At 39.2% G+C, this 13,162-nt stretch overlaps 1 protein-coding gene across 1 annotated transcript in view; it reads left to right on the forward strand.

Moving 5' to 3' along the window:
• LOC308515321 (uncharacterized protein) overlaps positions 1–13,162 on the forward strand; it is a gene marked incomplete at its 5' end in the record, with an annotated part of 608,185 nt that overhangs the window by 565,248 nt on the left and 29,775 nt on the right. The window contains one exon of the mRNA XM_081085959.1: positions 8,529–8,660. Coding sequence (XP_080942085.1) covers positions 8,529–8,660 — 132 coding nt within the window. The remainder of the gene's footprint in view (positions 1–8,528; positions 8,661–13,162) is intronic.

Consider the following 13,162-nt stretch of genomic DNA (forward strand, 5'->3'; position numbering starts at 1 on the left):
TAGTACCCTGTGACTAATTGTAAATGTTGAATAATTGTTTAATAGGCAAATGAATGCATAAGCATATCATACAGGGAGCCAGTGTTCTGTTTTTTGTGTAAGATCAGCCTTTCACACAGTTACGGATCTTGGGCTAGGAGAAGCTTTTCTTGTTTCCTTCATCCAAGATTTATTGAGTGCCTTTGGATGTTCTGGGTTCCATGTGAGTTGTCAGGCATGTTGAAAATAATAAAACACAGCCTCTGTCCCAGAGATGCTCTCAATTTTAATGTGAAGAGAAAGTAATAATATCCTTTGGGTACCAGTAGCTTAACAGGAAACCCCTTCATGTTTATAATGGGAATGTGGAGATGTCTTCTGCTGTCTGAGGTCCATCATTTGTAATGAGTTTGAGTGCAAATGATCATTTCAGTATTGTGCGCTGACACCCTGGCATGTGCCTCTGCTCAATAGCATGTGGGGCATGAAATCTGATATGGAAAGTGAAAAGGGGTCAGGACCCTGGGCTCTAATTTGAACTCTGCTACTGATTAGCTATGACCTTGGACAAATGATTTAATCTATTGGATATCTTATCTCTAAATTGAGGTTGTTCTAGACTCCAGATGAATGGTTCTCCACAAGGAGTTCATCATAGGGTTTTAAAATTATATATATATATATAGTCCTCACCAAAACTTTGCTGAATTAGAATCAAATCTCTCCAGGTGAGGCCAATCCATGAGTACTTTGGCAAAAAACAAAAAACAAACTTGCTGGTGCTGGCCATGGTGGCTCAGTGGTTGATCATCAACCTATGAATCAGGAGGTCATGGTTTGATTCCCAATCAGAACACATGCTCAGGTTGCAGGCTTGATCCCTGATCATGCTGCAGGCAGCCAATCAACAGTTCTCTCTCATCATTGATGTTTCGATCTCTCTCTCCCTTTCTCTCTGAAATCAAATATATATATATATATATATATATATATATATATATATATGAACTTACTGGTGATTCTGAGAGGCTCTGACCTGAGCTATGTCTGCTCCTGATGATATCTGGATATCTGAGGTCTCTGGCAGGCCCCCACCCTGGCTGAGACATGTGGACTCCAGGCCCACTCCAGTTTTTCTCCGTTAATAGGCTGTGAGAACCAGGAACATTGTTTCAAGAAACAATCAGATCAGTAGGTGACATCATAGGTCTTCCTGAAAGAGAGGAAAGAGATGCAGAACAAAGATAAGACCAAAAAAAAATTCCCAAATGTTTGTGGGATGCTGGTAATCACAGCCAGCACCAAACCCATGCACAGCTTCTTGAACTTTAGGTTGGACCCAGTCCTTCTGGTGCCCTGACTCCCCTATATTTGTTCTCTGACCGGGGCACAAAGATCTGGGTGAGCTAATGCATCAGCTCATGAAAAATGAACAATTAAAACAATGAAGTTGTCAGTTCTTTTACCAGATTGCAAATAAATAACCTGCCTGTCAGGCTGGCTGCTCTGCTGGACCATTAGTTTAATACAAAGACATTCTGAGGAGCGGGTGGATGACAGCTGATCTATCACCGGGCCTTTGATAAAGACCTGAGCATAATATGCTGTCATAAACTACCGAAGGTCAATCCCAATTTTCGAGAAGCAAAGTGTTAGATGAAATTTGACTATACCTCTCTGCCCCTCTTGTAAGCTCTAGGTTATTGTTGTTGGTTTTTTGTTGTTGTTTTTAACTGGTGGGATGCTAAGTGTTCGTTGTGGCAATCTAAAACACTTTTCTGCTCTGCTTCTTCAGCATGTCAGGGACGCTGCTGTTGTAGATGGCCTTGAAGTTTGTAACTGTCACAGTGGAGAGACTGGGATTTTAGGACCGCACAATGTCCCTTCTTTTTTTTATATATAAATATGTTTTTATTTATTTCAGAGAGGAAGGGAGAAAGAGAGGGGGATAGAAATACCAATTATGAGAGAGAATCATTGATAGGCTTCCTTTTGCATGCCCCACACTGGGGACCAAGCCTGCAACCGGGGCATATGCCCTGACCGGGAATCGAATGGCAACATCCTGGTTCATAATTCGACACTCAACCACCGAGCCATGCCGGCCCAGTCACAATTTATCTTCTTGCCAAGGTGGACTGGGTCTTCCCACAGGAAGCCAAGGAAGTGACTCTATGTCCTGTCAAATGCTACGACAGTCATGGATTTCAAAAGAAAAGTCAATTCATTGCATTATCTTATATGTATCATTTGAATAGTATAGATCATCTCATAAAATATTTGCCAACCAGATATATTGCTCACAAAAGATAAGACAGTAAAGACAATTAAATAAAAACAAATCCATTAAAATTTCTAATTGATATCTCATCTATCTTTAAATCTTAGTGGGAAAAATGAAGCTATGAATCACTTAAAAGTGACCTTAAAGAAGGTAATTCTTATTTCTTAGAAGCAAAAACTACTATTGGAAACTTTACCCTGTAGTAAAACTATAGTGAGGGGCACAGGTTGTTGGTACTTATCTCTCTAATTAACTTTGTCTCAGTTTGAATCTAAGCAAAAATGACTCCTTGATTTTTTAAACATTTAAATTCTTTATTGTTTAAAGTATTACATACGTCTCCTTTTCCCCCACTGACCTCTCCCCGGCTGCTCCCACCCGTCCCCCCCCCCCCCCCAGCACATGCCCTCATCCCGCTACTGTCTGTGTCCATTGGCTATGCTCGTATGCCAGCATACAAGACCTTTAGTTGATCTCTCATGCACCCCCCTCCCCTGCCTTCCCATTTAGGTTGGATGCTGTGTTCAATGCTTCTATGTCTCTGGCTCTATTTTTGTTCATCAATTTATGTTGTTCATTATAAACCACAAGTGAGTGAGATCACGTTAACTCCTTGATTTTTGATAAAAGACAATCAAGTCTCTGGAAAGCCAACAAGTCAAAAATACAATGTTTGCCTTCCAAAATCTTTTAGAGGTTTATCTACATTCAGATTATAGCTTCATGGTCAAAGTCATTTAAGTTTTACCTAAATCAAAAATAGTACCTATTAGTTTACTCTCATTTTTAGTACATTCCCTGGTTAATGTAAAGAGTAAAATGTAGTGTGAGCATGGAGTGGCATCTTAGATCTACACAGAAGACACACACACACACACAGAGGTTTTGTGGTCATTTGCTTGCTCAGAATAATTTCAACTAGGAAGGGGTATCAGCTAAATGACTTCAAATTGATTTGACCAGATCTTCCAGTGGCCTGGATGGCTAATTAGTAAACAAAGTGAGCAAGAAATGTTCAGTAGAAAACTTTCCAGGCTGATTTTCCTATCTAGTAAGTTAAGCCACAACTTTGCCTCTTGTCCAGCTTTGTAATTTCTTTGTTACATAATATTAATGTCTCTCTCACTTCCAAAGAAGCAGCACTGAGAGAGTGGGGGGAAAGCTCAGAGCTCATCCTGAGGACACTGTGGTTTTGTTCCTGGTTTTGCCACTTATTAGCCATAGCGTTTGGGCAAGTCGTTCAATATCTACTTACCTTATTATGTGCACAGTAACACTTGCTTAAAGGAGCTTTTCACTGTTTTATACGGAGTCCCTAAAGTTTTGTTTAAAAAAAATGAAGTTATTTTAAAGGTAGAGCACTAAGAAGAGCAAGCAATTCATGATCTAGAAACTTCTACTGTGATCTGCGACTAGTCCTTCATTTCTCTGCGTTTCAGACGTTGAGAAGTCTGTCTTCCTAAGTCTCCCTGTAGATACGTTTGTGTACTCAAGCTGCTTCCCAGGTTCTTGCTGGGTCCTGACCTTCTCCCAAGAATCCCAAATCCTTCTCAGTGTGATCAAAACCTGTCCTTTGAGTCCATTAGTACTTTAAATAAGATTATTTTAAAAAAATAATTGGTGATAGTTTTTCCATATATTTTTAATATCCTATAGTTTTTTAAATGTGATATCTTATTGATTTCTATAAAGAGTTGTGCATGAGGCTAGTGTTAAGAGCTTGACCCTGTATGATAACATTAGAGGTCTGGTGCACGACTTTCATGCACTGCGGGGGGGGGGGGGGTGTCCTCAGCCCCACCTGCACCCTCGGCTTCTGGCTGAGCAGTGCTCCCCCTGTGGGAGGGCACTAACCACCAGGGGAAAGCTCCTGCATTGAGTGTCTGCCCCCTGGTGGTCAGTGTGTGTCATAGCGACCAGTCATTCTGCCGTTCGGTCGATTTGCATATTAGGGTTTTATTACATAGGATGGTCTCTAAGGGATAAATCAGAAGCCAATTGAAACATTTGGGAATACAGAAAGTATGACAGGTGGAATAATGGATCATCAAAGATATCCATGTTATAATTCCTGGAATCTGTCAATATTCTATTTATCAAAAAAATCACTAATTATTTTTAAAAATAACCCTATTTAGTATTAATGGACTCAAAAGAAAGGTTTTAATCACACTGAGAAGGACTTGGGGTTCTGGGGGTTGTCTCATATGGCAAAAAGAGCTTTGGAGAAGTGATTTAATTATGGATTTTGAGATTGGGAGACTTTCCTGGATTATAGGGTGGACCTAATGTAATTACAAAGGTTCTTATAAGAGGGAAACAGGCAATCAGAGAAGAAAGAAGTAGCTAAGCTCCTTCCTGGAGGATAGCAGAAGGGGCCACAAGCCAAGGAATATAGGTTGCTTGTAGAAGCTGGGAAAGGCAAGGAAGTAGATCCTCCCCTCAAGTTTCCAGAAGTAACACAGACTTGCCAACACCTTGATTTTTGACTTCTGACCTCCAGAAATGTAACAAACTAACTTTGTATTGTTGTAGCCATTAATTTGTCATCATCTGTACAGCACCCATAGGAAACTGAAGCAGAAACTTGTTAAACAATGTATGCCTGCTATTGTCTAATGTGCATGCATACCATTGCCAACACACTATTTAGGAATCTTAGTAGTACATGGGTCTTTCCCTCTGGAAATTTTTCCTCTTCCCTGCCATTTTACTATCTTCCCCCACTTCCCACTCTCTCTAGTGTTTCATATCTCAGTTAAACAGTTATCTCCCCAAGAGAACATGTGGAACCAACGCCCCCCACCCCCACTAATCCAATGCCCGCCAGTCCAAATTGGGATCCTTAATGATATTCTCTTTCCTACACCCTGCACCCTTACAACATTTTAAATTATTTATTTATGTCAATGACCATTTTGTTGTGTGTATCTCTGTGCTATTATACACTTGGTAGGCACAAGAATCATATTTGGTTTTGCTCACTATTATGACCACAGCACACAATAGGTATCCAGGAAGTATTTCTTGGCTGAATGAAAACATCCCAGAATTCTGCATGTTTTGTAAATCGTGCCTCATAATGAAGTCTATCTAGAAGCTTGAGCAATAAACTAACACACTTCCTTCTCTGTCAGAGGACATGAGGCAGGCTTTGCAGTAACTGTGTTCCTCTGAAGTCTTAGTCAATGTCATCATTATTCAGCCAGGTGACAACTGATGGATGTTTTGTGTGACACATGTTATCTAAGAAATACTATAATATTTCCCCAATATTCCTATTGGATAACATTCAAGATGCTTTTTCTTGCTTTTATCTTTATTATATTGTTTTGCAACATAACTCGTAAAATTCTTTAGTAATCTTAAGACATCTATTTGAGAACTGACTTTAAGAGCTTAGAAGGTCATGAGTACATTATTTGTATCTTCTGCAGTTTTGATTCCTCAAGCTAAAGATATGCCTGAGATCTTCTTGGGATGGAGAAGTGATTAACATTTGTGAATGGTTTTATGAAGCCTCAAAACATTAAATGATTAATGAGAATATGAATAAATTTTCTTTATATGTGGTTCAGAAACGTCACCATGTGATTGCAATGGGTTTTGCTGTTGTTGCTATTTTTTTAGAAATATTTTTCCCGATTGCAGATACATATAAAGATGGTCTTTAAATATTAGATAATTTTTTCCATAATTATTCTGAATGTTTTTATGATGTTTGCTCATATACATCACCTTTGTTAAACATTGATTCTGATTTTAAATGTGTCAATGGAAAGGAAAGGAATTTTATTGAGGCACTATGAGATTCCTATATGTCACTATGTCCATTAGCCTAGTCTTCATAATAATTTATGAGATAGATTTTATTAATCCCACTAGTAACCCTGCACACGAACCCGTGTACCAGTAGGTTGCTGCCACCCTCCTGTAGCTCTCCGCCTGCTGCCCCACCATCCTGTAGCTCCCCCCGCCCCCTCCTTGTTGCCCTGCCCTCTCCCGTAGCTCTCCGTCCTCCTTGCTTGCTTCCCTGCCCTGGCCTGTAGCTCACTGCCACCTGCTTGTAGCCAGTAGATTGCTGCCGCCCTCTTGTAGCTCTCCGCCCACTGCCCCACCTACCTGTAGCTCCCCCCACCCCCCTCCCTCGCCTCATAGCTTGCTGCCCTGCCCTTTCCTATAGCTCTCTGCAGCCTCCTTGTACCTTGCTGGCCCACCCTCCTGCTGATCTGTTATCTGGTCCTGATGTGCTTGGTTGTTGCGTCTCAGGGCGTAACAGCTAATTAGCATATTCCTCTCTTATTATACAGGATTATACAAAACAAAAAAAGAAAGTGAGGGCCTTGCAGCTTAAGCAGCTTGTTTAAAGCCAGCGATAAGGTCCATGGCAGTGCCTGACCGAAGTGCATGCCATTTCCTCTAGACCACACGACCTTTAATGGATGCCTGCAGACCAGCACAGCATTCTTGATGACTCTTCCCAAAGCAGACCAGTTCAAATGTCCCTTTCCTCGAAGCCCTATGCCAGTGGGACCCAGACCTCAAGATGGAAATAGCTAAATAAGTTGGGGTAGTGGACCTTATAAAATAAATCCCGTTGTGTTCAGCACAGCCACTTTGACCTCTTAATATTATCAACCTCCAGGGAACACAGGTTTTGTGGCCATAGTTGCTATAGTAGGACTATGCTCTATGCTCACTTAACCCTGTGGCAAGAAAAAACACACACACACGCACACATAAAAACAAAAAACAAAGAAACCCAGTCTTCCCAGTGATGGGAAGAAACTCATGAGAAGAATTTGTAATAACTGCAGCTCTTGGTTTCTAAAGTTATCAGAGGCCTCTAACAAAACATATTTTAATTTTTCGGATTTTTTTGCCAGCCTTTCACGTTAGAAACCTCCTTTCAGGGAACTCTTTTCATCTTGTCCCAATGGAATGTAAATGATGACTTCATGTGTTTAGTGACAATGAGGTGAGGGAAGGAAGAATATCACACAGTCACCGCTGAAATGCCCTGGTCAGTTATTCTGGCTTAGCCTCTTATTAACAAAAAAAGTTAGTAAACCTTTCAGGCACTAAAGCTTGATGTGCTTTTCAGCATACCTGGCAAGTGCAGGATAAATGCTTCATTGGTATGGATTTGAGCAATCAGTGATTCTCAGATAAAAGAAAGTCTAGCCCAACAGCAGACTACATAAATAGCTGTTCAGAAACTGAGTCAGGTTCCAGCTAATGCTCTTGTATTTGCACATCTCCCAGTCAGAAAGGGAAAAATCAGACCCGCCTTTTTTATTTATTCCCCTGTGTTTCCTTAACTTTTGTTTTTAATACTAAGCAAGCAACCGATGGCCCTCGAAATTAGAATTTATGCCATTGCTGCCATTTTTTACTTAAAGAAAACTGGAAGATGACATGTCCTTAAGGATAGTGGATGCTAAGAAAACCAGTGACAACACAAGCACCCAGGAACATCAACAAAAAGCATGGATGCAATGAACAAGGAGGTTAATAACTTCCCCAATGGGAGGCATTTCATGATGCCAACCGCCCTAGGTGATCAATAAAGAGCTTGATCTAGAAATGATTATTCAATTTTAGGTCTGCAGGATATATAATAACTAGCCTGTCAAATGTTTTTTTGTTTTGTTTTGTTTTGTTTTACCAATTTGTTTGAATTGTCTTTAGACACAACTGTGAAACTCAAAATGTCTACTTGACTCTCTTTTGTAAGCTGAAAAACACCCAGCAAGCCTTTTTATTTTCTTAACAAAATGGCACAGTATTATTTAGAAGTTGGAGCGAAAGCTTTTACTGCTCGGCCTGTAAAAAGAAACAGCACAACCCAGCAGAGTCGCTGACAAGTGACACAAATACAGTCCACACTCATGTGCAGAGAGAAACAACCTTGAGAATTTAAAACCGGCTGCAGCAGAAAAAAATATCTTCATCCAGATATGCGGTCCCTTATGAATTATACTATTATTTTAGTTGATTTTACCTGACATCACCCTATGATTTTCTTCAGTGACAAGAAAATTGCAGCCGGCCCTTGACAGTTGGTCACAAATTGACTGCACAAAACAAAATAAAACAGTGAAGTAATCCCCAAGTAAATTTAATGAAACCTAAATCCCAGAGGGCAGCACGCTTCTGTAGGCAATGGTCTTATTTAATAAATTTCCCCCTGCTTTCACTTTTAGAGCTATATTTACACAGACAAATTTAATTCATTTGGGTTTACATTTCCTCTTCCCCTTAGTTTGTCCACCAGGCACATATGGGAAGGACTGTAAACAGGTATGTCAGTGTTTGGCCGAGAAAGAGGACTGTCACCCAGTGACAGGGAGATGTACCTGTCTGCCCGGCTACCATGGAAACCACTGTCATCTCGGTAAGTGTGTTCTCCGCTTTAGTTGTAACTTATTGAAGAGACACCGATAGAGTAGGTCATCACTTGGAATGCTTAAGAGCAAATGTGAATTCAAGCTTCTAATTCATAACAGGTTTTATGGGCGTTTTTATTGGAATGGTTGAAAACATAAACTTTTTTGTGTAATTTGTTCTCTGACTTTGCCTTTTCCATTAAAATTATCTCCCTGAAAAGAGTCAGGAAACAGATAAAGAAAAAGAAATAAATAATAAAACATGAACTGATTATTATAAATCAATGTACAGAAATAGCAACGTACGAAAGTGATATATCAAGTAAGTTCTAGGATCTGCTTAGGAACAATCAAATTACACAACTTGTTATTCTGGAATGAAAACAATGATTTGCTTAAAGGATAAAATGCCAGTTGGCTCATTGTTATATAATAAATAAAAGAATATTCCCTAGACCAAACACCTTATATTGATCTGCTAGGAATTTTAACATCGAAAACATTTATAGGAGAACACACAATCAAAAGTCCCAAGGAGCATGTTAAAATGTTCAGTCAGCTACTTAATTTTTAAGCTTGTAATTATTTGTAATGTACTTTTTATAGGTTTAAGAATAAAATGATTTGGCCTCAATTTCATTTTCCCCCCAACTTGGCCATCGCCACTCTTTTCTCTTAGTTGCTCCCAACGCAGATTCCTTCTATTTTCCTTTCCTAATCTTGCCAGTATGTGGACTGATTTCTGGACTCCCTACCCCTTCAAATGCCACCTATGAAATATACACTCATGGTCAAGCTATTGATTTTAATTTTCTGCAGGCCACAGAATGTATATTTTGAATATCACTTCTTTTTTTTTTTTGCCCTAATTTTAAAAATTACCAACACACAATTAAGTGTGTATGAAGTGGTTTCATATAGCATTGTGTTTGGAATCTATAACCACTACAGTTATTCAAAATGAAGAACTAAAATATAAAATTATTAAAATTTTAATTATTTCTTTTGGTTATGGTAAATTTTAAGCACACTTGTAGTAGAGAAAGAAATGATTCCCTCACACTTGATTCTGTCATATTGCTCAGGAAGAATTACTTCTAGATATCAAGACATTCTATGTTAATAAAATATTATCAAGTTACAAAAAGCTGATAGCACTTTTATTTAGAAGGCAAGGCAAGCTACCTTGGGTTGAAGGAGGGTAACTTCGCCTTGTAAAAGCAAGGCTGAGGCAGGGAGCTGCTCCCTGACTAGTCAGGTTGGCTTAGTTCCAGGCAACACGTGGTTGGAAGTTGCTGCTAAGGTTCCTTGGCAACATCCACTGTAATTACAGGACTACGAAAAAGGGTTCAAGAAAATATTCATAAAAGGTGCAGCTGGCTCAAAAGCAAAAGTTTCAGCAGCCAAAAACAACTGGGCTTTCATGTTCTCAAGTTCAGACTGGAAGATCCAACTTTTCTCTTGGTAGAGGTCAGAGGAAGCAGACAAATGTGCAGTAGGAATCGTACCACTTGTCCATACTTTATAACGGGCCGGTCAGTTTCAGTGCGTGGATAGCATGCAGAAAAAAACAAGCGTCCCCAGGAGATGCAAACTCATCATGCTGTGTATTTTTGGACCTTTGAGAAATCATAAAGTGACTATGGACCTTGGAAATCTTTTATTTTTGTAACCTGCAGTACTCACTAGGTATAATGACTCTCTTTGAGAGAATTTAAGGCCCTGAGGTCCTCTCAAAACATGGGCAATTCTGTTGACAGTATTCATAAAGCACCCTCATACTTGCTGTAGAATGTTTGGAGAAAAATGGGCCACAGGAGAGCTCACCTGTGCCAGGAGAGGATATCAAGATGTTGATAGCAGTCTCGTTCCCATGTTCTTCTTGCTCATAGCAATGAACATTTACAGGCCAAATCAGAGTATCTCTTTTAAGTGTAAAATAAAACTTCACAATAATGGCTAGTGTAAGTATGAGTTGTGAGTAATCTGGTCAAGTACTAGGAAATCAGACCCTGTTCAAAACAGATTTATGCATTTTATCTGCTTCAGAGCTATGACTCAGGATATAGTCACAATCTTGCTTGTTCCAAGTTCCTAATGAAACTACAAAGGCATTTACATCATCATAGTATATAGTCGCCTTTAAAGTTAAACAAATCAGGACTGTGAATTCATATCCAAGCTTCTTCCTAGTCAAGCTGCTTTAAGGAGAGGGGATGGTACAAGTGTGTGTGTGTGGGGGGGGAACAGTCACCTTTTAATAGAAAATAACTAAATATCCCTTGTCAGAGAGACAAAGTTTCCCAGGAGAAGTGGTTGTAAATGGCAGACAAAAAGCCAAGTAATGATCAAAATGGAACTTTAGGAAATGAGGAAAAGGAGGCTGAATTTCATGCAAGCAAGTCAAAAAAAATCATTATGTTCTGGGCATGTGTTTCCTTGTTCACTTTATTGAACATTTGAGCAAGGGAAGTGTGCATGGTTCCAGAAGACAAATTTTTACATAGCTACAGAATTATGCAAGAAAGTGGAATTGTTCATCAAAGTACTTATTTTTGAGGGGAAAAATAGCTATGGGCACTTCTTCTGTCAACAAATACCATACTCTTGATACCACTTTAATGAGTTGTGGGACTAAGAGGTTAGCACATATACTGTCTTTCAACAGATGGTAGACTCATTAATTTGTTCATCAAATTCAGTGTCCCTATTTCAAAAGGATAACTAAATTGAAGGCTAAAAATCAGGTAATTTTTTCTCTATATATATAAAATAACAAAGAAATGATTTTATCAAATGCTCTACCACCATTAAGATAGTTTGCCAAATGGGTATACCTCAGAGGGAAATTATGTTTCCAAAGTAATTTTGAATCACATAAAAGTGATCTCAAAATATAGAGATTTACATATATCAGATATTTAAATTCATCAAATAATTATATATAACCTCCCCCCGTTCCAACTGAGATGCTGATTCTCTGATACCCATAATTATATTCACAACTTAACATTTTTCTCATTAACAAGTTCATAAGTTTCACTCCATTGGGGGTTGCTCTTTTCCTTATTTGCACAGAAATCCATGTCACCTTTCACTTCAGAGTAATGTGACTCCAGAATTTTCTATGCTAATCAATTCATTAATTTAACCCCCTTTGTGGAGGCAACATGCCAGCAGTACACACTAGACTTCCTTGTTTCAAACCCCATGCCTTCAACTTGCTCTCTCCGAAAGTACTTCAATATCAATCAATCAAACATTTTTAAAGTATCACACAAAGTAATGGTACAAACTACAAAAGTTTACATTCTAAAAGACTGACCCAGAAGGACATGAAGAAGAATATTTTATCTTGGTTAATAAGAGAAGAGGAGGAGATGGAAACTTTTTTAATCATTAATTTTGTTTGTAGGCTCATTCTATTGAATTTTTGTAAAGGAGTTAAAGAATTTCTTATAAGGACTACAGAATGTTCTGTACCAGAAAAGTGTCAATTAGCAATAAAAACTGATATCCCTTGGAAGGAGGGGATGACAAAAGGGAAGGTGAAATAAACTCATTCATTTTTATAGAGAAAAATAAAGCAATACAACAGCTATACTAGAGAAATAACCTTTGGTATGAATAATTTTGAAGTGTTTTTCTTTCCACCTCCATCATGGAGAATTTTATTTTAAAATTATCTTTGCTAAAATTACTTATTCTTGGGGAAAGAGAAGGAAAGAAAGAAGCAGCCACTTTATGAGTCTGAGATTCAAGGTGAGAACCCTGGGTGTAGAACAGGATATCTGTAGAAATTATAAAAATATCTGAACCTCTAAGAAAACCATTTTTTTACTTATACCTCTAAAACTCTGGTACATGTGAAATACTTAAAAATGTTCTTTGCCATCTCATCCTATATAATAAAAGGCTAATATGCAAATAGACCCAACGGTGAAATGACCAGTTGCTATGATGCACACTGACCACCAGGGGGCAGACATTCAATGCAGGAGCTGCCCCCTGGTAGTCAGTGTTCTCCCACAGGGGGAGCACCCAGAAGCTGGGCTCATAGCTGGGGAGTGCAGCAACAGTGGCAGGAGCCTCTCCCTCCTCCGTGGCAGCACTAAGGATGTCCACCTGATGGCTTAGGTAAGACGTCAGTCGGACATCCCCCAAGCTGTCAGTTGGACATTCCCCGAGGGCTCCCAGGCTGCAAGAGGGCACAGGCCGAGCTGAGGAACCCCTCACCCTGAGTGCATGAATTTTGTGCACCGGGCCTCTAGTTCTTACATAAAAATACAGAATGAAAGAGAGGGAAGGAAGAGTCATGTTGTCTAGTTTAGTCACTTTTAGAGCTATGCTTCCAAGGAAAAGATTTTTCCAGGAGAAAGGACCTAAGGCAAATACTAAATCACTTGACTCAGGTCAAGCAGGTAAGGAAAGGGTTATGCTACAGGCCCACCAATGATCCTGTCACTATCAATGAAAATAATAGCTACCACTGACTTGGGTGATTTGTGGG

The sequence above is a fragment of the Myotis nattereri genome, assembly GCF_964212035.1.
Source record: "Myotis nattereri genome assembly, chromosome: 3".
NCBI lineage: Eukaryota > Metazoa > Chordata > Mammalia > Chiroptera > Vespertilionidae > Myotis > Myotis nattereri.